This window comes from Episyrphus balteatus, chromosome 2 (assembly GCF_945859705.1).
Source record: "Episyrphus balteatus chromosome 2, idEpiBalt1.1, whole genome shotgun sequence".
Taxonomy (NCBI): Eukaryota; Metazoa; Arthropoda; class Insecta; order Diptera; family Syrphidae; genus Episyrphus; species Episyrphus balteatus.
Genome location: NC_079135.1, coordinates 94288212 through 94313017, shown reverse-complemented (window position 1 = coordinate 94313017; position 24806 = coordinate 94288212). Strand labels below are relative to the sequence as shown.

Genomic DNA, 24806 nt, shown 5'->3' with positions numbered 1-24806 from the left:
TGTGCGGTACTAAGGTTTTTTGTTTTCATGTTGAAGGAAGGTGAAAAAGATTTGTTGCCCCAAAGGTGTTTACAGAAGTACAGAGATGTAGCAGAGTAAAATGTAAAAAAACGGGGGATTTGTTGCTGTACCTATAGCTAACATTCCTATTTTTATTTTGTTTTTTAAAATGTTTTTTTGATGTCATCGCATAAGCAAGGACGAGGAATTGATGGAATTGTGATGTGTTTCGACGAAGTAACGGGGTGGAGGTACATATGATAGATAGAAAAAAAATTTGTGTGAATACAAATTTTGGGGACTTGCTTGAGGGAATTAATTTTTTTTTTCTTGTTTTTTTTTTTAGTTTGAAAGGAAGTGATAACCTTCTGTGGTGATGGCTAACGTCCGGTATTGAAAACGTGGCCTTGTTGCATATTTGATCTAAGGGTATGGTTTGGAAAATGTCAAGGATATTAATATTGTAAGATAAAGTTATAGAGAGCTGCGTAAACAAGAAGTGATATCAACAGGTTTAAGTACTTCAAATGATACAGTATGTTAGGTAAATCAATAGGTTAAAAATGTACGTTTTGTCTTGAAACCATATCAGGGTTAGAGCGTTTCTTTACAGATATCAAACCTAATTAAATTCAATATTATAAAAATATTCTCCTTAAATTCTGAAAGAAGATATACACTTACTAATAATAACGTCATTTACTCAACAAAAATTTAAAACAAAAATTTTGAGCTTTCTAATATCATATTATATTCCTCATTTATATGGGAATTTTTAACTTATACCTTAATTTTTACTTGCGATATAGGTACTTAGAATATGTATGTATATCAAGCAGATCGACTTCAAACTTATCATGTAGCAGATGTTTTGCCACTATGAAGAGGGGTTTTTGGAATTAATTTTTTTTTTGGACCAAAAATAATACCAGTCATATACCAATTTTGGAAAACTTTTATATTCTCGAGAATGGCTCCTACGATTTTCATTATTAATCGTAATAGTTCTTAGAGAATATTCATCGTTATTTAAGTTATCTTCCTAGATACGTTTTTTTTTTATTTCTGACTATCTCCCAAATAACATGATAAATTTTAACGAGTTTATTTAATGCAAAGGCATTTAAATTGCATCAATATTAATCTAAAAAAATTAAAAAAATAAAATTTTTGGAAAAAAAGTTAGATTTTTTTTTTGAAAAACCAAATTTTCGAAAACGTGACATTGAACGTTTTTTTAAATTTTGGTTTAAGGTTTTCATTAATAGTTGCTACAAAATGGCATATGTAGCACTTTTATTTTTAAAAACATATTGCTTCAAAAAAATTACATAAGTACTATTTATCAAAAATAGTTTTTGAAAAATTGGCTCTAACGATTTTGAATTTTTTTATTTTGAATAAAAAAGGCTTGAAAATCACAGTTTGAGTCATTCAAAACTCTTTGTGTTTTAACTCCCTGTCTTTTAATATTTATGTTCAGCTAAACTGTAATAAAAACGCTATATTTGAATAATTTAGACGTACAAGTATCTTTTATGTACTCATTTGTAAAAATTTCCATTGAATTGGTTGTTTTTTGATATTTTTTGTAATATCTCGCCTAAAACGAACACCTCCCCTAAAATAATTTTGAGTTTTGAGAAAACGGCTCTAAAGAGCCTTTTTTTTTGTTTGAAAAATCAATTATAACAGTATTTTGAACGAAATTTTTGTATAATTTTTTTAAATCTAATTTATAAATGAAAAAAAAAATTATGAGTAAAAAAAATAACAGAACCATTTAATTTCATATAAGCTGTATTAATAAAACGTATTTATAAATAAATTTACCAATCAATTTATTGGATTTTTTAAAATGAAAAGTCGATCGATATAACCAACACGCTCGATATAGTGAATGAAAATCGAACATTATATCATTCGTTATACTGGACGTCCACCGTATTTTTTTTTTCTTTAACCTTTTGTTTTTATTTGATTAATTGTACAAAATTTGTACATACAACTTTTTTAAAATTTAAGCATTTTAAATTACACAGGTCGACAAAAATAAAAGTATTTTTTGTGCTTGGGTTTAATTTGTACTTTTTGGGTCAATGGTAAACCAAAACAATAGAAAATCACCCTTTCCCCTCCTTAGATTTGCTTTTGTAGTGTTGGAAGCAAAAATACAATTATCATACCCTATGAGCCTAATTCCAGTTTTATGAGCTATAGTGCAAGAACCGTGCATTGTACAAAAAAACTGTTAAGGAATAAAATGTAGATAATTTAAAGTCCTACATTTTTGCTTAAGCACTTTATTCGACTTAAATTATAGAAAAAAAGTTATGATGAATACAAGGTTTTTTTTGCTCTTAAAAACCCAGTTTTGTTGAGTTCAAACTGAAATTTCTTTTTGATCTAACTTCAACTTTGGAAACTTTTATACTTTTTTGAAAACTGCAATGCCGGGATATATTTTTAAAATAACAAACTAGAGTCACACAATACAAATTTTTTTTTGTGTTGTTGTTCTGAAATAAACGTAAGAAATTGAGTTTTTATGAAACTTGGAACTGTTAATTAATTTGCAGAAAAATGGCGTATGAAATAAAAAATATTTTTGTAAATTAGTTGTTTCTTATAATTGTTAGGCAATGTTTTAGTGAATGAATCGTAAAAAACAAAAATCAATTATGGGCAGATTAAGCAAAATACTGTTGCAAAGTAGGGATTTTTCGAAATTTCACAAGAACTGCATATTTAATCGAAAACCTCAAGGATTTGGGATCAACAAGTTACCAATTTCTGAAAGATCTAAAGTTGGCCTATCAGCACATTTCGTTTGATCCATTACTTTTTAGAGACCCTGCATTATGCAACAAAATAATAAAAATACTATGCAAACAAATTAATTTAATTTTTCAATAAATAAAGAATTTCAATATAAACTATATTGGCTCATGTTTGGATATAGTTATTTTTGTATAATAAAAATACCATCGGAGTGAATTACTTTTACCATAAATATTGAAAATAGAAGGTATCATATAATGCCTCAAGCTCCCATCTGACAAAAATTCGAATAAAACGAAAATTTCGATTTAATTTTTCTTTATTCTTCTTAAATTTCCTGATTTTTTTATTTTTTCTCAATATGAATATGAAAACAGCATTAAAATGAAGAAAACAAAACAAAAATCAGACGTTAAGACGGTTGAGACGTTCTCGAGTTTTTGTCAAAATTAAGCACGACAATTTTTGTAAAAGACAGATTTACTTGAATACTGGAAATTGCTCTGCTGACTTCAAAAGCAAATTAAAAAAAAAAAAAATGTTTTCCAGATGAGAATCAATATATCTATCATAATTTCATAGTCACAACCCAATCACAAATTTCGTGTTGACCTGTGTTATTTTACTGGTACTTATCTCACCTTAATGGCTTCTTTGATTTTTCAGAGCAAACTCTTCAATCAAACAAGCTTACCTAAGCCACAGTAAAAAGGATGCCAAAATCTCCCCAATTCAGACAAATGAAGCCTTTAAAAAACTATTTTATCTTGCACTTTGTTAACTCCTTTACAAGATTTAAATAGAAACAAGTAAAAAATGTGTCATTTGGACTAAACAAGTCTTGTTTATTGCTTATACAATAAATTGAGCTTGACATGACATTTATTCTTTCTGTATACATTTAAGTTATAATACTTATATGTATTACCTACGTGCATTGATTCAACAATACTACCATAGACTTAACCAAATGTCAACCAAAGTAAAATATTTTATCCTTTTTCTACCCACTTTCACCATTTTAAATGAATATAATTCGGTATCAGAAAATGCTTTTATATTTATTGAAACTAAGCACTTTGCGTACACTCATTTAAGCCTCTTTCTATTATGCATTGCATCACGTACACAAAAAAGACTCAACATGCCGCACCTTTGTAAATGACCCTTTTCAAAGAGAAAAGTCAGCCTTTTTGTTTGCTTTTTGTCTGACCACCGTATGACAAAAAAAAAAAAAAAAGTATGCATACTCTCTAATGGTCTGAATATAGACTCCTAAGTTTTTTTTTTTTGGTCCAGGATATTAGAGTGATAGTGTTGGAGGTGGTGGTAATGGTCATATGTATAGTAACAGGAAACTCAAAGAAAAGGTCACATTGGGACTATAAAAAGTCAAAGTGCTGATAAAATCCACTCAACGTGCCCTCATTAGTTCTAATAATGGCCAATAGTAAATTTATTGTCATTGGGGAAATCTAAGAAACAAATCAGCTTTGACTATAAAATCAGACATTTTTACTTACAGATTCCTGTGGGACCACATCGATGGGTGGATGTGAGACTCTGGTTTCGGTGTTTGTGATGTTGATATGCATTAAGTTTAAGGTTTTCACTTTGTTCTTCATTGAAAAATGATGATTAAAGTAAAAGGAGTACGTTACTCGTTAAAGAGGAAGAAAAAATCCACTGAAGTAGTTTTTTTTCAAGAACACTTTAACATGTAAATTTTAGTTCTTCATAAAAATTTATAGTTTCAAAAAGATTATGAAGATATGACACTCTTGAGATCAAAAACTGTAAAGTTGCTTGAACTCCTTTTAAGATTGCAAAATATATGCACGTTTTAAAATGCAGAAACGAACATTTTCCCACAGTTTTTACTTGATTTTTACTGATTTATATGGTTCAGGGTGGATCTCGACCTCAACCTTCTTGACTTCTAATGCTTTGAATAAACATGATTTTTTTTTATGGAGCTTGTATTAAAAAATAAATGCATGACAGTGTCCTTACGTACTTTTTGCTATTTTTCATATTGCTTAAAATATCAAAGCATATACTATACATTAGACTGGGCCAAAAAAAAAATATTTTTTTTTTTGAAAGTTACTTCGAAAATCTTGTTCAGGATGATGAAAAAAAAATTTGGTGAAAATTTGAGCCGTTAAAAAAAATTTTAAGAGGTCTTGTTTCGGTGTTTTTTATTTTTATACATGATATGATGTTTTACAACAGAACTGCTAGACGATCAAAGTAAAAAAAATTTCTGTTCATTTTTTCTTATATAAAATTAAATTTCCTACAAAAAAGATCTTATTGAAAATTTTCGTCAGACGAGCCGTATTCGAGTAATTAAGCTTTTTAAATCGAATTGTTTTTTCAATTTGACTGTTTCACTTTGGAATTTTGTGATGAGCAAATAAGTGAATAGAAAAACAAAACCACGACAGATTCTTATAGGAAATTTAATTCTCTACAAAAGAGGTCTTGTAGTAATTTTCCCTAAATTGAGTTCTAAAGAAGTTATTCACGATTTAAATCGAGAAAAAATTAAAAAATCAATTTTCAATTTCAAAATTTTCTAATTCACTGAAAATTCAATATTTTCAAATTAGCAAGATGTTTTCTTGTAGGGACTCAAACGTTCTATAAAAAGTTCCTTGGCAGCAAATTAATTGCTTTAACCGTTTAGAAGATAATCGTATTCAAATCGCAATGCATGCTTGTCATAAGAAAACTATTGAAATCAGTGGGCATTGGTTTTGATACGAATATCTTCTTAACGGTTAAAGCAATTAATTTTCTGCCAGGGAACTTTTTATAGAACGTTTAAGTCCCTACAAGAAAACATCTTGCTAATTTGAAAATATTGAATTTTCAGTGAATTAGAAAATTTTGATTTTTTAATTTTTTCTCGATTTAAATCGTGAATAACTTCTTTAGAACTCAATTTAGGGAAAATTACTACAAGACCTTTTTTGTAGAGAATTAAATTTCCTATAAGAATCTGTCGTGGTTTTGTTTTTCTATTCACTTATTTGCTCATCACAAAATTCCAAAGTGAAACAGTCAAATTGAAAAAACAATTCGATTTAAAAAGCTTAATTACTCGAATACGGCTCGTCTGACGAAAATTTTCAATAAGATCTTTTTTGTAGGAAATTTAATTTTATATAAGAAAAAATGAACAGAAATTTTTTTTACTTTGATCGTCTAGCAGTTCTGTTGTAAAACATCATATCATGTATAAAAATAAAAAACACCGAAACAAGACCTCTTAAAATTTTTTTTAACGGCTCAAATTTTCACCAAATTTTTTTTTCATCATCCTGAACAAGATTTTCGAAGTAACTTTCAAAAAAAAAAATATTTTTTTTTTTGGCCCAGTCTACTATACATACAAAAAATTAAAATATGTAATTTTCTAAGTGATGTTTGTCCATAAATACACACTTGTGTACCCACGTAAGATGTTCTACACACTTCCCTTGTAAGTTACAAATGTATTGCTAAAATTGAACATTTCCATGGTAAAAAAAAATCACATTCATCATTTTTAATATAAACACAGGCTGCGTGATGAAACTGTCAAGTTTTTACCTGGAAAACAAAAAGTTACGCATACGCCATAGTGAACCACTAATCTATACTCGAAATACGCTGACTTTTGTTCAACAATTATAGGCTTTTATGTACCCAATACATATATTTTTAATGAGGGAAGACGAATAATGAATATTATGTGTTGAGCAAATAACATGATCACTGTAAAAGATTTCCAGTAATAATAGTCCAAGTACTATTCAAAAGATACATTTAAGAATGTACTGCAAAAGTAAATCAAACCCTATTTACAGCAGATACAACTCTTATCAAAACCCCACTTAACAAAGCGAATCGTTCGCAATCGAATAATTCAACCGAGAATTTTAATTTTTAAAATAGTTCGTGAGTTTTATTTTTTGGATCTTTGAAAATAACGAATGAAAAATAAACAAATGTTTAAAAAAAAACAAAATATCTATTCACTGATCGTTAGTTTACATAATATGTATTTCATTTTTAAGTGTTTTAGTTTTGTTTTTTGTTTTGATTTATAGTTAAGATAATAAAAATGCACACATTAATTTACAATTTTGATAAAACAAAAACAATTATGAATTAAAATCACGTTTTGAAAATTTTTGAATTTCACATTTTTTTTTGTTATTCTGTAGAATAGCTAACTGGGTGATTGAAAAAATCAATGTTGTTATCTGATTGTTTATGAGCCTAATAACTTTATTCGTCGGACAATTACCTGATTGTTTATTAGAGGATTGAAAAATCGGCTCTAAGTTTTCAATAAAATAAAACATTATTTATTTGTTTCTTTTGATAGTACGAAGTAATACGAAAGGTAGGTCTAAAAACAACTGGTGCAAGCAAATTCAAAAACACCTGCATTTAGTTCTTTTTAGACCTTTTCAGAACTTTTCAGAACTTTTCAGAACTTTTCAGAACTTTTCAGATCTTTTCAATCTTTTTCCGTGAGAAAACAAAATTTGAAAGGAATTATTTTTGCCCGATCTCTCAAAATATTATTGAGCTATTTTATTTTTGGATTGTGAGAAGATCGGAAAAATGGTAGAGGTATCAATATTTTTCAATTCGGGAACGATATTTTAAGAACACTGTTTAGAAAGCGCCAAACGAACCAAAATATATTTTTCTGATGATTTTACGGGTGCCAGGGGTTAAGTCAGGACATGCATACTTTTTGGGTTTATTAAACCAAGCATACTAAATTGCATGAAAAATAAAATAAAATCCAAAAAACATGCATGTCCTGACTGAACTTAGAGATGGTTTATTTTATACCTTTTTGAATACGGTGTTTAATGTTGACATTACGTTAAGACTATATCTAAAAAAAATATATCTTAGAAAAAACTTTTACTCTCGTGGGGTCTTATCTAGCTTCAAAATAAAAATCTGCAAAAATTAGGGGATTTTTTTTTTTTTTTTATTATTTTGCAATAGTTTTCGAATTAAGGAAATTGATTCTCGAAAAACCCTTAAAAAACGAACACTCTAATGTCTACTGTTATGATACTACTGTAATACATTACTGAGCTATTACTCAACTATAGTAATAAATTTTTTTTTTGGTTTAAAAATTTATATGATGACAAAGAACAGATTTCTCCAAATTATTGAGTTGATTAAACATCAGTTTAAATTTTTGTTAGTTCAAATTTTTAAATAAATAAAATACTTTCAAAATGTATGGAAATTGCAATTTAAAATTTTTAATACAAACAATATCCCCATCATTTATTACCGTCTTGCAATCGAGCCAAAAAAATATCTCCCCCATCAAATATTTGTCTAACAATAATTAAAAAAAAATAAAAGAATGTCTGTCCTTAATAATGATAATGACACTACCAGCCAAAGAAACAGCCTTGAACTGGCAGAACCCAGATTCCCTAAAATAAAATCACCAACCGCATCATCGTCGTCGTCTCCGGCTTTTTCAATTCTTGAAGCTAATTGGTGTCATTCTTTAGACATTTATTCATCAACCAATTATATGCAGCTAAAGTATTTTCTCCTTTCTTTTTTTTTCAATTTTCAAATTTAAAGAGGCACTTTTTGCAGTTGTTATCCTTTGGTATGGTAACAAAAGGACGATGACATAAATTTTCCTATTTAATTTCCCATCGAATAACCGTTTCTAATTTTTCATTTCTTCCTTCCTTTTCCTGTTGCTTCTATACGATACATCTGCTGCTCCTGCTGCTACTACTACTTCCGGACGTGTTGTGATGTTAAAACTTCCTCTCTTTTCGACCTTTCAGTCTCGTTGTGGCAATAAGTTTGGTTGCATTTCTTTGCCATGGCATCCCGACATCACAAAAGACACCAGATAACAATGACTCTATTGCCCAACTGCCTCCCTCGGAGCTACTACCTTCGACAACCGAAACAGCAACAACAACAATTATCCTTCCAAGGAATGCAACATTGGACCTTATAGTTGATACCGGGTAAGTATCGTTTTTTTATCATGTTTTGACCATAAAACACTCTTGTCAACAATATGTCTTCTTCGTCGTCACACTTTTAGTCCTTCGAGGATGACATTTCCGTCCAGAAGCCCAACAACACCAATCATTTCACCACAGCTAACGGCTTCGCGTATCTACGAATCGTTTAGGACAATTTCTCCCACTGATAGCAATGATGACCCTTTCAGGACGACAACCACCCATCGTAGTCATAGTTCGACGAGTTCGAATGGCACGACTTTGATGCGCAAACGAGGCGCATCCAATGATTACCTTAGCAAGAACATTTCAATTATTCTTGAGAACTTATTAAAAAGCTACGAACAGTCACAATTGCCCACTCATGGAAAAGGTAACAAGGACACAGAAAAAAAATTCCAAAAGAGGGGAGAAAGATTGAGAACTTTCAAATTGTATATGTTTTTTTTATAGGTGTCCCAACAATAGTCAGGACGAACATCCTTATTCGAAGCATGGGTCCAGTATCCGAGTTAGACATGGACTATTCAATGGACTGCTACTTCCGGCAATATTGGCGAGACAAAAGGCTCAGCTTCAAAGGACCCATTAAAAGTTTGTCACTCAGCATAAAGGTGTGTGGTTGCTATCCGAACCATCATGACGACAAAAGGGTAAACCCTCTTATTTTTTCAGATGCTTGAAAGAATCTGGAGGCCAGATACTTTTTTCTTCAATGGAAAGCATTCGCACATTCATACAATCACAGTGCCAAATAAATTGCTGAGACTCAGTCAGGATGGAGATATTTTATATTCAATGAGGTTGGTTTATCTTTTTATACATATATAAATCTATATCTGCACTTTTTGCATCACACACTTGCTATATGAAATTTTGGAAATCCATTAAGCTAATTGCATTTATATACCCGCTCTTCCAAAAAAAAGGTTGACGATAAAAGCTACATGCCCGATGGAATTGAAAAACTTTCCCATGGACCGTCAGTCGTGCCCATTGATAATTGGAAGCTGTAAGTTTTTAGTTCAGATTCAAATTAAGATTTTCTGTAACTTTGAGTTTGTGTTTGTTTTATTTTGAAAATTTATATTATACTTAAACCGCATTTATATGCCGAAAGACAGAGTAAATGCCAAAATTGGATGGGGTTTGGCGGAGATAGGATGTCAGAAAGTTTTTGAGTTTCCTCATCAGATATCTCAAACGATATCTTTGGATTTGAGATCTAACTTCCTCAATCAAATTTATTACATATAAATGTTTCTCAATTAGTTTAACACTTTAGGGCAAGTAATGAATTTTGGAAATTATAAAATGTACTAATAGGTCGCATGTACTTGCTCATAGAGTTAAAGTTGGGTAGAATACTTAAATATTTGATACCAAAATTTGCAACGTTAAGAAAATTAATTTTATAAACATGAAGTTTGAAACAAAAAAATTAAAACTCTTTTATTTCAATAAATAAAAAACTCCAAACCTGACCAATATCAGTAGGAAAATTTTTCGAAAAAAGAATGTTTTGCTAATTTGTAGAGCACACATAGTAGAGGTAAAATAGGCATTTAAAAAAAAAAAATTGTTACCCTCATGAAACTTGGCAAAAAGTTTGCTTTTGGGATAAGAACCAAGCACAAAAAAAGTCTATAAAAAAAAGTTGGGTGGAAGGGTGTTTTTTTCGAAGAGACAGTAAAATCTGCATTTGGTCCCAAAAAGCCAATGATTCGCGTAAAACGTGTAAGAACTTATCTATAAATGTTTAATTTGTCATCAAAACTATAAATAAAATGAATCATTGGCTTTTTGGGACCAATTGTAGATTTTACTATCTCTTCGAAAAAAACACCCTTTCACCAAAATTTTTTTTATAAAAACTCTTTATTCTTTCTATTCTTTCTATTCTTTCTATTCTTTCTATTCTTTCTTTCTATCCCAAAATCAATGTTTTTACCAAATTTCATTAGGGTGACCCATCATTTTTGTTTTCACTCAAAATAACACCCTTTTAACCACGATATTTTTATAGACACTTTAGATTCTTGTTTCTTATTTTAAAAGTAACATAATTGCTAAATTTCAATAAGGTACCACTTACATTACTCTAGTATTACACACTTTTTCAAATATACCCATATTTTCTTTACTTCTAAAAAAAACACCCTTTCACATAAAAAAAATTTATAGACTTACATTATTCGTAATTTCCATTGGAAAGAGAACATATTTAATGAATTTCGTAAGGGTACCATTTATACCATTGATTTTATTGGACTTATCGTGGATTTTTCCCAATTTCCCAAAAAAACACCCTTTAACCTTAAATATTTGTATAGACTTTTTCGGTTCTTGGTTTCTGTTAAAAATGAAACATTTTTAAAAAATTTCATTGGTGTAACAATTTTTTCCTAGTTTTTGTTTTACTAATTCCGAATTTCATCATTTCTTAAAAAAAAACACCCTTTCACTCAAGATAATTTTGTACACTTTTTAGATTCTTAATTCTTATACCAACCAAAACAGTTACACCAAGTTTTAAAAATTAATAAAATTTAAGTCAGCTGTTATGATACCTTCCTCACACACAACTGAACCCATCAAAAAAACATACTTTCACCAAAAATAGTTTTAAGAACTATATGAATCCTTTGTCCCTGCTTTATTTAAAAATTTCATCCCGAATTTCATTAGTGTACCCTTTTTTTCCATGGGTTTCGGTTATATTTTACCTGTTGAAGTCAAAAAACAAGCACCCTTGTTTTCAATCGGCTATAACTTTTTTTAGAGCAATCGTATTGAATATATTTTTATGTCATTAGAATCAGCATCAAAAAATACCTTGAAAAAATGTGTCATATGATGATATTCGACAAACAATTTTTTTCAGTATATTTTTTACCTTCACCCCCTCCCTCCGCGAAAAAAAACCCTTCCACCCAACTTTTTTTTATTGACTTTTTTTGTACTTGGTTCTTGTCCCAAAAGCAAACTTTTTGCCAAGTTTCATGAGTGTAACAATTTTTTTTTTTAATTCTTGAGAATAGAGACAGACAGACAGACAGACAGACAGACAGACAGACAGACAGACAGACAGACAGACAGACAGACAGACAGACAGACAGACAGACAGACAGACAGACAGACAGACAGACAGACAGACAGACAGACAGACAGACAGACAGACAGACAGACAGACAGACAGACAGACAGACAGACAGACAGACAGACAGACAGACAGACAGACAGACAGACAGACAGACAGACAGACAGACAGACAGACAGACAGACAGACAGACAGACAGACAGACAGACAGACAGACAGACAGACAGACAGACAGACAGACAGACAGACAGACAGACAGACAGACAGACAGACAGACAGACAGACAGACAGACAGACAGACAGACAGACAGACAGACAGACAGACAGAATTGCCGGACCCACTTTTTTGGCATTCTCCATCATCGTAATGTCATGTAAAATTGTTATCTCGAGTTCGATTTTTTTACGAATCCTAAACTTGCCCTATAGTACCTATATCGCAAGTAAAAATTAGGGGTCTAATACGGATTTTTTTCATAGGCCCTGTATTTTGCAATAAAAATTTTTGAAAAACAACTAATTTTTAGGGACATTTTTGAGTAGTCTTTTATTTTTTTGATCCTCTTTATCATTTGAAAATTAACTAATTACAGAGTCAAAAATTAGAAATAAATACAAGAAATGGTGGAACGAAGTCCGACGAGTCAGCTAGTTAATTTTATAAAGATGAAGTATGAAACAAAAAAATTAAAACTCTTTTATTTCAATAAATAAAAAACCCCAAACCTGACCAATATCAGTAGGAACATTTTTCGAAAAAAGAATGTTTTGCGAATTTGTAGAGCACACAATAAAAAATTTGAGATCAAAATAACGTTGGCAAACAAAGGTCTAGTGATAAAATTTTAATTTGTAATGAAAATAAGGACTCTCAAGGATTCATGCAAAATTATTTCAGAGAAGGTCATCTACCTTCTCACATTGTTTCCACTGACCGGACTGCTTGTATAAATTGTATTGAAAAAAATCAATCAATTTCCAAGAAATGGACAAAATTTGAAAAGCAATAAATGTATCTTAAAACCGCAGAGATTCGTATAATAATTTTTTTTCTAAAACTTAGGTACTCCTTTAAATCTGAAAATCTGCAAAGTCAGAAAAACTGAAGTAGGTATTTTTTTTTTTTTCGTATTTTTGTGCCAGAAAGATTATGACTCGAACGTTCATTGGGCTATTGTTACAAGTTAAACCTACCGAATGCACGGTCTGATGTATAATGGGGTTTTCGTTTGGTAAATTTCTATTTTGATCAATAAATTGATTTTTTTCGTTACGAAACGAATACGTTTTCAGATTGATTTTTATTTGCTATAGTATTGGTGTGTATTTGTGTCTGTGAACCAGGCAGCGATCGCAGTTGTAAAATATTGATTCGACCGTTGATTTTTTTTATCCGAAGATGAGCTTCACGAATAAATTAATTCACTTAAAATTACTTCCATTTGAATTCAAAACTATTTTAATTCTTTCTCGAAACCGAAACAAATTACACTGGTCAACGCGTAAATACTGTTGAATTAAAAATATTATCAAAGTCTGTTTTAAGGGTAGGTTTATGTTCAATAAATGATTTAGAAAAACAATTATCTGTCTTATTTATATCTGGCAGAAACCATCAAGTGAATTTCAAAAATCTCTCTTTGGATTAAAAAAAAAAAAAAAAACGTTTATACTGTTACGCTTTATACATAATTTCAGAGTGAGAAACAAACAGATTGAGTCATGCACTTTGCAACATAATTTGATTTATATTTTCTAAAATCGTAATATCATTATTTTCGATATCTCAACTTCGATCTTTTTGGTATACATACATACATAATTTTTAGATGATCTTCACATTATTTTATATTTTTACTTTTCTTATTGGTTCAGGTCAGAAATAATAATCTTTTTGTAGAATTACATATCATAATAACCTTAAAAACTCATACAATAGCAAATACCGTTATTAAAGATTTTCGAAAATCGTAGGAGTCGTTTTTGAGAAAATTATACTTTTCTAAAATTGGTACATGACAGGTATCGTAATTTTTTGTAATTAAAAAAAATGATTCCAAAAATACCTCTGTACAGTCTCCAAAAACTGCTACATAACAAGTTTGAAGTGAATCGACGGACCTACTTTTATTTCATTCGTTATCATCATGATGCAATATGTTTCAGTTTCATATTTCCTTTTTTTACGAATGCATTCCTTGATATACAGGGTGTCTCAAAAGTAATGGTCCAAACGGAAAATGCTGAAAGATCAACTTAAGGGCCTCCAGACAGGCGCATACAGTCCCCATGGAAGATTGTGTAGTGAATAAATATTTTTAAGAACATGAACCACCAGGAACAGAAGGTACCATTTTTTGGGCCTTTTCATGCCCATGGCATTACTGAGACTGAACCTTGAAAAAATTAGTTGTATTGGGTCTCCTGAAAATTTAAATGGGTTTTTTAAATTCCAAATACAAAATTCGATTATTTCCATTTCAAAATCACAGCAAGATTGTACGGAACAGGCAATCTTTATAATAAATAAAGTGTGTACCTATAGATAAAAAATGTTCTGGGGTCTTTTTTTAAGGGGCTCAAGAAAATAAATAGGATGTGTTGATAGCAAAAAATACTGTTTCCATTAAATATCAAAATCGTTATGCATAAAAAGTTTTTTAATAAAATGTTCAACTTGGTTTGTGAACAATTTTGACATACTGTTTTTTCTTCAAAATGCGTATTGAATGAAGAAGAGATACCAACTTACTTTCTCCATACATTTTCTTAAAAAATAAAGAAAAAAAGGACCTACAAATTCAAATTTGCTTCGAGACCCCGGCAACTTAACGTACATTATACAGAATTTTTGAAATACCGTAATACGACACGCTCCCAAAAAAATATTTATATTTTAATACGTATTTGTTTTTTCTTTTATCAATTCTTTTTTAATTTTGGTTTATTGATAACTTCTACAAATGGCGGATCAACTTTTTTTTATAATTTTTTTTTTAAACAAGGATCACCTTAAACCGATCTCGATAAACGTTCTAAATATTAAATTATCTCAAATTTTTTTTATCTAATTTTTAAATTTTATTCTATTCCAGATGGATACACATCCCGACAGTTAGTTTACGAATGGTACAGTGATGATGCAGTGAATTTCGTTCCCGGAATGACTTTGAATCAGTTTGATTTGATCAGCATGTCCCACAGAAATTCAACTTATGAAAGAAGAGAAGGTGAATTTTCAGTGCTTCTTGTTGCTTTCAATCTAAAGAGACACACAGGATACTTTCTAATTCAGGTAAACAAAAGTTAAGGTAATATGTAACCTATTATAATTTTTCGTATCATTATTTTATGGGTAAGAATCTTCTGCTAGCCCAGAATCCCAATATACAAAAGTCAATGTGAATACATAGGGTTGCCAGACCCAATCAAATCTAAAAAAATAAATTGCACGACTGGGGTCGCACGTACTTGCTCTTATGCTTAAAGTAACTATAATGTTAAAGCTTTTTATTTAAAAAATTTAAAATTCGATATTTTGAAGAAATTTCATAAGTAGTATAAAAAAATTAAATCTGTTTTTATAATTAATAAAACTCCGTTTTAAAATATCTTAAAAAAAAAAACAAATATGCCATTTTATTTCTCGTATAAAAAGGTATTTTTAGAAAAAAAATTTTGAAAATTGTAGGAGCCGTTTTTTAAAAAAATAATTTTTTATATATAAAATTTTTTTAACATTTTTCAAAAAAAAAGTTGGTATGCCATTTTGAAGAAATAATTAATTTACACATAAAAACTAAATTTCAAAATTTTTCATTGATCCGTTTTCAAAAAATTGATTTTTCAAAAAAAAATTTTGAAATATTTTTTAAAAAACCAAAAATGCGTTTTTTGAAAATTTTCTAAAATTTTAATATTATCTTTACTTACACACTTTTGTATAAAAATTTTCATTTAAATCGGGTTAATTTTGTACGAGATATTCAGAAACGAAAAAAACCGTTCTATGACAGGTACCGTTAATAACGGTACAAAAAATATTTTTTTTATTTAAAAAGTTGGCCCTTATGTGTAGTACTACACACAAAAATTTTAATCAAAATCGTTAGAGCCGTTTTTGAAAAAAATTACCTTTTCTATTTCCGTTATATGGCAGGTACCGTTAGTTTTGGTCATAAAAAAAAAATTTCAATTTCCCCTCTAGGGAATCACCAAAAACTGCTAACTACCAAGTTTGAAGAAAATCACTTCACTCGTTTAGGCTGCAGCTCCAGATAGAGACAGACGGACAGACAGACAGACAGACAGACAGACAGACAGAATTGCCGGACCCACTTTTTTGGCATTCTCCATCATCGTAATGTCATGTAAAATTGTTATCTCGAGTTCGATTTTTTTTACGAATCCTAAACTTGCCCTATAGTACCTATATCGCAAGTAAAAAATCTAAAAACCTGATGAGGCATAAATAAAAAAATTAGTTAGTCACAAAAATATTGAAAGCAATTTTGACCACGGCCACCCTAATACATTTTTAAAAATTTTTATGACACCAGGCTTATCCATGTCATTAACATAAACACTATTTTTTAGGTTTACGTGCCTTGTATTTTGATTGTGGTCCTTTCGTGGGTGTCCTTTTGGATACATCGTGAAGCAACAAGTGATCGTGTTGGACTTTGCATCACGGCTGTGCTAACTTTGTCAACTATCAGCCTGGATTCTCGAACGGATTTGCCCAAAGTCAAATATGCAACAGCTTTGGATTGGTTTTTATTGATGAGCTTCTTATATTGCATTGCAACTTTGCTTGAGTTTGCAGGAGTTCACTACTTTACAAAGGTACTTAAATATATACTTTTTTCAATGCAGTGAAAATAATTTTACAAATGTTATTTAGACCGGAAGTGGAGAAATTCCCGTGAGTGAAGATGAATGGGAAGATGTCGATGAAATGGCTGAAGAATCTGATGGAGTTGTAACATCCGAACATAAAAGCACTGAATCTGTAAGAGGATCTCCACAATCGGTGTCGGGAGCATTTCGCAAACGGAACTCAATGATTTGTCCTATTTATAATGTATGTTCTATGTTTTAGTGTTTTTGTTTAAAAAAATAAAATATTAATATTCCTGTAGGATCCAACACTTATCTTTCAAGCCCCTTCATCTCATGCATCGACAATGGAAAGGACAACTCAAACAGAGCCACCTGTCGTCTCAAAATGCAAACAAGTTTGGTTGTGTTTTATTGGAGATGATAAATTTCGAAAACAACGTGAAAGAGATGCAACTGTCAAAGGTATAGTCATTTTTTTCAAAATTAGATAAAAATTGATTCTATTTGTCAATATTTCTTTGCAGGCGGTCGGCATATGAATAGTGTTTCATTGATTGACCAAGTGGCGCGTATTGCATTTCCAGCCTCGTTTATACTATTTAATTTATTGTATTGGCTTGCTTATGGAATGTATAAGAAGGATTTCCCATGGTAAACTCGAGACAAGCATCAAGACTTTCTACCAGCAGATGCGCTGTTAAAGCAGATAAAATGCATTTAGTTCAAAATCAACGTGATTTTTGTGTTGTTTTAAATATGTAAAAAAATAATTGTATTTTGTTTTTGTTATAATTTATTAATAAAATAAATTGCTTGTTGACATTAAAATAAAAATATTACATTGAAATACAAATTTAAATATTTTGCAAAACTGGTTTATTTGATAAAAGAAATTTTTTTGGTACAAGACTCTAAACAGCTATCAAGTCCATTTTCAAAAAAGATATGACATTTTTATGTTTTTGAATTAATCTTAACAAAATATTATAATGCTTCATTAAATTGAGACTATGTATGTAGGTTGTAGGTATTTTCTAAATATATAAGCAACTGTTTGACAGTTGGCTATTATTAAACAAGCGTGCACTGTAAATTGTTGGAAAGCCTTACTTGAGTAGTTAACATAAATAAATTCAAAACTTTAAACGATTTTTTCTCAAGACAGCACATTTTGAGTTTGTGTGATATATAGTAACTAACAATCCGATGAAGCTGAAATTTACACAATTTTCTCTGTAAAACTTTATTTACAAATTTTTGCAATCCAAAATAATTAATGTTCAAAAAGCTTCTTCTCTCTTCTAAAACCAATGATATCAGAAAAGAGAAAAAATTGCTAGGCCTTTTTAGAGAAAACTACAATCTAGGAAAGAGATTCAGTTTTATTTTATATGTTAAACAATGCAATGCTGGGACAAATTTGTTATTTTTTATGAATAAAAAAGCCACTATACAATTAATATAATGAATAAAATACTTTTGAATAACTTGGATTAAATTAATTTCATGGACTTGTTTTTCATCAGTCTTTTTGTGTACCTACCTATTCTGATGAAATAAAAAAAAAACAAAAAAACTTAGTTTTTTTAGGTATATGAAATGCTTTTGGAAGGGGAAACTAATTACTTTTTTTTCTTTGATTCTAACATCTTAAAGAATGACTTGATAGCAAAATATTGTTGTTAACCGAGTTATAAAAAAAAATTTGAATTCAATTAAAAAGGAAAAATACTAATCGACACAATATAAGAGTGAAACCAAACTTTTGAAAAATTTCATCGGTCCGTTTCAAAAACATGATTTTTCAAAAACAAAATCTGAATTTATTGGATTAGAATCCAGTATTTGTTATTACATTTTAATTGTAACATGAAGGCTTTTCAAACGGTTTAATAAGCCTTTTTCGAGAAAGTCAAAAATCAAGAAAACGGTTCTATGACCTATCATAAAAGGTCATTAAAAAGTTGATTTTTTTTTTTATTTCAAAAGTGGGATCTGATTTTCGGTATTATACCTACACGATTTTTTTAGTCAAAATAGTTAAAGTAGTTTTTGAGAAAACAATTTGATCTTAAAACAAAATTTAAATTTACCCTCGAGAGAATCAAAATCTCTTCACTACGGAGTTTGAAGTAAACTTCTTCAGTGGTTTAGGTTGCAGACATACAGAATTGCGAGATGCACTTTTTTGAATTCTCTATTATCGTAATGATTGTCATCTAAAGTTCTATATTTGTTCGAATCTTAAATTTGCCTTTTTTTAGTTTAAGATCACTCTAACAAGACATTCTCTCATCGAGTGCCGCAGTATATTTATTTATATTTTTGTTGAAAACTTATTCCCGAGATAAGCAAGTCATAATTGGATTGCCCTCCAATATCCCGGCAAAGCGATTTTTAATAAATTTAATTAAAAAATTTAATTTTTTGAAACTCTGTTTTTAACTTTTTCCGACTAAATGGAGGCAATTGGATCCTCTCATCAGCACAATAATTGTTTTCTTGTCTCGAGGCCACCTAAACAGCCCACTTATACACTTTTACTTTTTATTATATCTTATGACGACCAATATAAAGAAGAAAATATTTTTAAAAGGCGGGCCCCGCTGGGCAAAACTAACTTCGAAGCCCTTATTCTCTTTATTTTTCTTTCTAAAAAAATATAAGTTTTTTACTATTTTGATATAGTACACGGAGAAAACAGACCACATAGAATTAAGCGGATCGCACTTTAATTTAAGCGGATTTCTGCATGGTTTTTTGCTAAGATGACTTTCACCTTAAATTAAGATGACAATGGCAAGTTACATTAATTTCTTGAATGCGCAAATTAAAAAGAAAAAACTGGCAGCCACCGGGGATCGAACCTACTACTGTTAGGTTACTAGGCGAGTGCCTTTACCGTGCGTCGTCCTATCTCACTGTTTGGAAAAAAGTATGATAAAGTGCAACTAAAGCTAAGGTGTGACTATAATTTAAAATTTTTTATTTTTTTTCGGTATTTTTAAGATGAACATTCAAATAAGATCAAGTCCACATTTAATTTAACTGAGTTTAAGTGGAATCAACTTATTTTAAGCGGATATCACCTTATTTTAAGGTGGTGAAATTTAATGTGCGCATCGTCTTATTTTAAGGTGACATTTTTTTCTCCGTGTATCTTATTGAACATTTTGTAGTTCCTAACGGTAAGTTTTTATTTCACTTTAAAGTTTAAAAGTGCACTTACTGTTTGTTGTACCTAAAAATCGAGAAAAGACTTTTTTGAAACTTTTTCGTACAGTGATTTGATAAAAAGCTTTCGAGCTACAAAATTAAGCTGCGTCCACATTATGTTAATTTGTGATGATCAACAAAGTGGAGTAAATGTGGATGGGTTGCTCAATACATTTGTTGACCCGAACGTAAACCGATGTTCCAGCAAATGTTCCAGCTTAATGACAGTGAAATTTCATTTGACAGTTGTGTTGAAATTGAAGTACCTACCTACTTAAGTTTTTTGGGTGCCGAAGAAATTAATAAGCCAAAAATAAAGTACGTTAAAAGTCGCCATTCAAGTAAAAAATTTACTCAAGTGAACATTTGCTCTTGCGTTTGGCTAACTTCAGCTACTCGTTACGTTAAGAAAACTAAAATAACATTACCAGATTTTGCGTAGTTTTAAATTTCTTTAACCTTTTCTTCCCGGAGTAACAAAAATCTTGAGAAATAAGGAATGTTTTGAGCTGAGAGTACAAAAGTTTAAGTCCATTTTTAAGTAAAAAAAAAAAAAACTAAATGATAAAAATGCACGGAAAAAGTAAAAACCAATGTGTTTTACCAAAAAGTCTATAAAATCATTCTCTTTCAGTGTAACCGTTATTTAATTGAGAAAACCCTCACAAATCTGCATTTTTTTTTAACTAAATACTAACTTTTATACAGATTTTAAATTTTTAGTTGGTCATAGTACTCATAATGCAATAGCTCATGCACTAATTTTCAAATTTTGATTATTGCAACAAAAAATAAAAAAATAATTAATAGGTGGTTTCATGCTGAAACTACTAGAAAGCAAAGGGTTAAATATATTTTTTTATTTACACTTTCAAAATATTTAAAAAGTTTACTGATATACAGAAGTCCAACTCCCACTTTAAAACTTGTTAAAATCCCTTTTAGCTGTCCTTTAATATGCATGAATGTCACATAACAAGGGAGAAAAAAAAACTTTCCTTTTCTGTGTGAAATAAAACATCTAGTTCCAAGTATTCCACAGAAAATAAAAAAATTGAAAACGATACTCGTACAATACTTAAGTGTAAAATAGTTGATGATGATATTACACCCTAAGGATATGCAATAAAGTGAACAAAATGGAAACTACTTTCAAGTACTTACGCACTTTTTTTTTGCTCTTGGGTTTCATCTCTCTGAGTTTTTTTTTCTAGTCTAGTCGAATATTCTGAGAAGTATTGTTGCATTTACGTCCTATTATTTTCCAGGTCATAAATAAGAAAAAGGAAATAAAGAAAAAAAATCACAAACAAATTTGACAAGATTGAATTAAAATCATTCAATTTCAAAACCGCTGCTTTGTTCATGATTGCATTCCAATTTGATTTGCTCAAAAATATTCTTAAACAAATTATTGCGGATTGGGCAGTTAATTTTTTGAGGCTCGAAAGTTTTTTTCAAAATTTTATGACCAAATTAATAACAGTCTTATTTTTATGACCCTGACCAGTTTTACCACTTCACTTCCCAGACTATTCATTTTCGGTATTTACTTTTCTCTGGAAAACGTTTTCTAGATTTCTATTTCGATATGACGAGTGTATTGTCCTCGTGTAGTTGTGTACCCTTCGTGGCATCAACATTGAAAACTGAAAGCACTTTCTTGAGGGCCAAATATAGCGCTTTAGTAAATATTATGATTTTATCCACTTCAATTGCATTCTTATTGTGTGAATTGAATTTATAATATTTTTTTATTTTATTATATTTATGTAAGGATTTTGTCAAGTGTTTATTTTTTTGTTTTTTTTTTTTTTTTCTTTCGGTTTTGAGAAAAGGATATGCACATTTTGTTGCTGATTTTATGTTCATTCTTCTAAAATCTAACGTAAATATTTGACGTTCAATCACAAAACAAAAATATTGTTGTTCTTTATACGAATAAAAAAAAACGAACGAAGAACTTCAAATATTTGAGTTTTTAATTTTGACAAAATCACAACTTGTTTGTCATATAATTTTTGTTGCAAAAATAAATTTGCATATTCAAATGAGATGTTAACTTTATGTTGTCGATTTTTTTTTTTTTGCTTAATTTTTTTTTCTACGCGAAAAAGTTTTTCACTACTGAAAAACTTTAAATCAGAATTTTGACTTTATATATTGTAATATTACAAGGAAATGATGTAATTGTTTTGATAGTGCGCTTATAACATGATTAACTTTATTATATTATAGCATCAGTAAGTGAGAAAGGCGGAGTTTTAAAATTCTAAGAGGTAAAATTATGTAATTTGAAAACTTTATCTTATTGCATTGTATTCTTGTGAAGTTAATAAATCTTAATTAAAAATCATGCTGTCTTTGTGCAAATCTTTGTACCTACAAAATGTTGCTTGAGTTTTGAAAATAAAAAAAATAATGTTCTTAGAAAAATGTTAGTCAAAGTAATATTGAATTTTTGTTAATTTTACTTTTCATTTACCTACATTTCAAGTGGGATGTGATGAATGATTGAATGTTAGATGCTTTGGTTTTTATTGTGAAAATAATTTTCTACGCTAGGGATTTTTTGAAATTTTTAATCTTGACTGTTTTTCCTTGACTTTGACTTTATAGTAACCCGTATTGCGAATATCAACTATCTAGTGGAGTAACTAAAGCTCAAAAATTGGCAATATTAGGGAACCAGGCCGAACAGCTTAGATTTTGATGATCTTTTTTTTCAAACGTCGGTAATTAAAAATACTTTAAAGTCTATAGATTAAAAATAACCGGTGTTGCCGTGTTGATTTTTTAAATTTAATTGAAGATTTTTGTGAACAAAAACAAATTTTTTTCAAAAAATTTTCTTAAATTTCATAAATTAAATGATGCCAAAAGATTGTCTAGGAAATTCAAGGAAAAAAAATATGGGAGTGAGGGACAATCTTCCATAGTTCAAGCGATAGATGCAATTTTCTTATTAATTGACTTCAAATACAAAAAAAAAATTTGAACACAACGGCAACACCTACAATATTCAAATATACATTTTTTAAAAGCTAGAAGCTTAGTTATATATGTAAAATTAAAATTAAGTTAATTGAATGAACGGCTTTTGAAAGAATGGTAATTGAACTCAGATTTTTGAAAAAAAAAAAATTATTGAAAATCTTTTAACATGTCGTTTTTTAAACTTGGTCGTAATATAAAATGCATTTATTTTCAAATTTTTTTGGCCGCATTTATTATGATTTCAAATTATAAAAGGAAATGTCAATATGTATTACGGTTTATGAAAAAAATTAAAAAGTATTTCATTTTCGAAGAACTTTTTTTAATAAAAGTTTTGAAAAAAAGTGTAACTTATTTTTTTTTTTAAGTTCAACATCTAAACATAAAATTATTTTTTATTCTTTTAATAACCCTTACTGTTGAAAGTTAAATAGCAAAAATTTAAAGTTCCTATTTACCACAGTCTTTGAGAAAATTAATTATTTCAATGCAAAAATTCACTTTTAATAAAAAAATACCATTGAAATTGAAGTAATTTTTCATTTTTCAAAAGTGTGATATATTTTGCCTTTTTTGCTTTGAAATTCAACTGATAATATTTATGGCCAAAAATTTTGTTAAATAAATTCATATTTTATTAGAAAAAATTTGGAAAAAAGTCATTTTAAATTTTTCTAATAACATTTTTTTTTAATTCTGAGTTTGAGGACCATTTTTTCAAAAAGTCTTGATTAAATGTAGTGGATTTAAATTTAAGAGATAAGAATGAGCTTCTGGCTTTTTAAAAATGTATTTTAAAATATTGTAGGTGTTGCCGTTGTTTTCAAAAAAAAATTGTTTGTGTTTGAGGTCAGAATGTTAGAAAATTGCATTTATCGCTTAAACGATGGAAGATTGTCCCTTACTGCCTTTTATATATTTTCCTTAAATTACCTAGAGAATCTTTTGCTATCATTTGTTTTATGAAATTTAAGCAAAAAAAATGGTTTTGTTAAAAAACATTAATTTTAATTTTAAAAATCAATACGGCAACACCGGCAATTTTTAATCTATAGACTTTAAAGTATTTTTAATTACCTACGTTTGAAAAAAAAAATCGTCAAAATCAGAGCTGTTCGGCCGGGTTCCCTAATAATTTGCTTTAGTTACTCTACTAATCAGTATAGTTGATTTTGTCAATTACATATACTTAAATTAATAACGAATTTTAATTTTTATCAACTAAGTAGGTATAAATTGATGGTTGCAAATCGCAATAAGGGTGATATAAAATAAATTGATAAATATTTTTATTTTTTTTTTGGAGTCACACTGTGCACTAAAAACGTTCTTTAAGTATGTTACATTTTTTTTGAAGTGAAAACTTCTTTAGTATCGTAGTGATTTGAAACAAGATGAAACGAAAAAGCGACACGAAAAATCAATTGATCATAACTTTTTTGTTTTAATAGATAGATGAATGATAGGTATTATGATTGTGCAAAATTTCAATTAATTTCATATTCAAAATTCTGAGATAACGGTGGAAAGATGTTTTTTTTTCTAAACACGTTATATCTTTTGATCTAGAGCACATAACAAATTTATTTAACTTTAATACGCATGCTGATAATATTACCTTTCATTTAATATATCACACATAAAGTTACGTGCTCTACAAGTTATATAATCTTTAATTGAAAAACTTGAAAAATACCTTAAAACACCTGTGTAGAGGAAGTACCGTAATCTCAGTTTGAAATTTCGACATGGTTGGCTTTAAAAAATTCTTACTTTTTTTGTAGGCATGGTAGAAATATGATTGAAGCGTCATATAAAAGGTGAAATAATAATGATAT

At 29.2% G+C, this 24806-nt stretch overlaps 1 protein-coding gene across 1 annotated transcript in view; it reads left to right on the top strand.

Annotated features, from left to right (window-relative positions):
- Positions 1–17560, top strand: part of LOC129911219 (gamma-aminobutyric acid receptor subunit alpha-2) — a 45598-nt gene extending 28038 nt beyond the window's left edge. Inside the window, exons 2-11 of the mRNA XM_055988939.1 lie at positions 8625–8813; positions 8894–9186; positions 9267–9427; positions 9489–9616; positions 9743–9825; positions 15009–15208; positions 16510–16758; positions 16817–16996; positions 17055–17217; positions 17280–17560. Coding sequence (XP_055844914.1) covers positions 8625–8813; positions 8894–9186; positions 9267–9427; positions 9489–9616; positions 9743–9825; positions 15009–15208; positions 16510–16758; positions 16817–16996; positions 17055–17217; positions 17280–17410 — 1777 coding nt within the window. The 3' untranslated portion in view covers positions 17411–17560. The remainder of the gene's footprint in view (positions 1–8624; positions 8814–8893; positions 9187–9266; positions 9428–9488; positions 9617–9742; positions 9826–15008; positions 15209–16509; positions 16759–16816; positions 16997–17054; positions 17218–17279) is intronic.
- The last annotated feature ends 7246 nt before the right edge of the window (positions 17561–24806 follow it).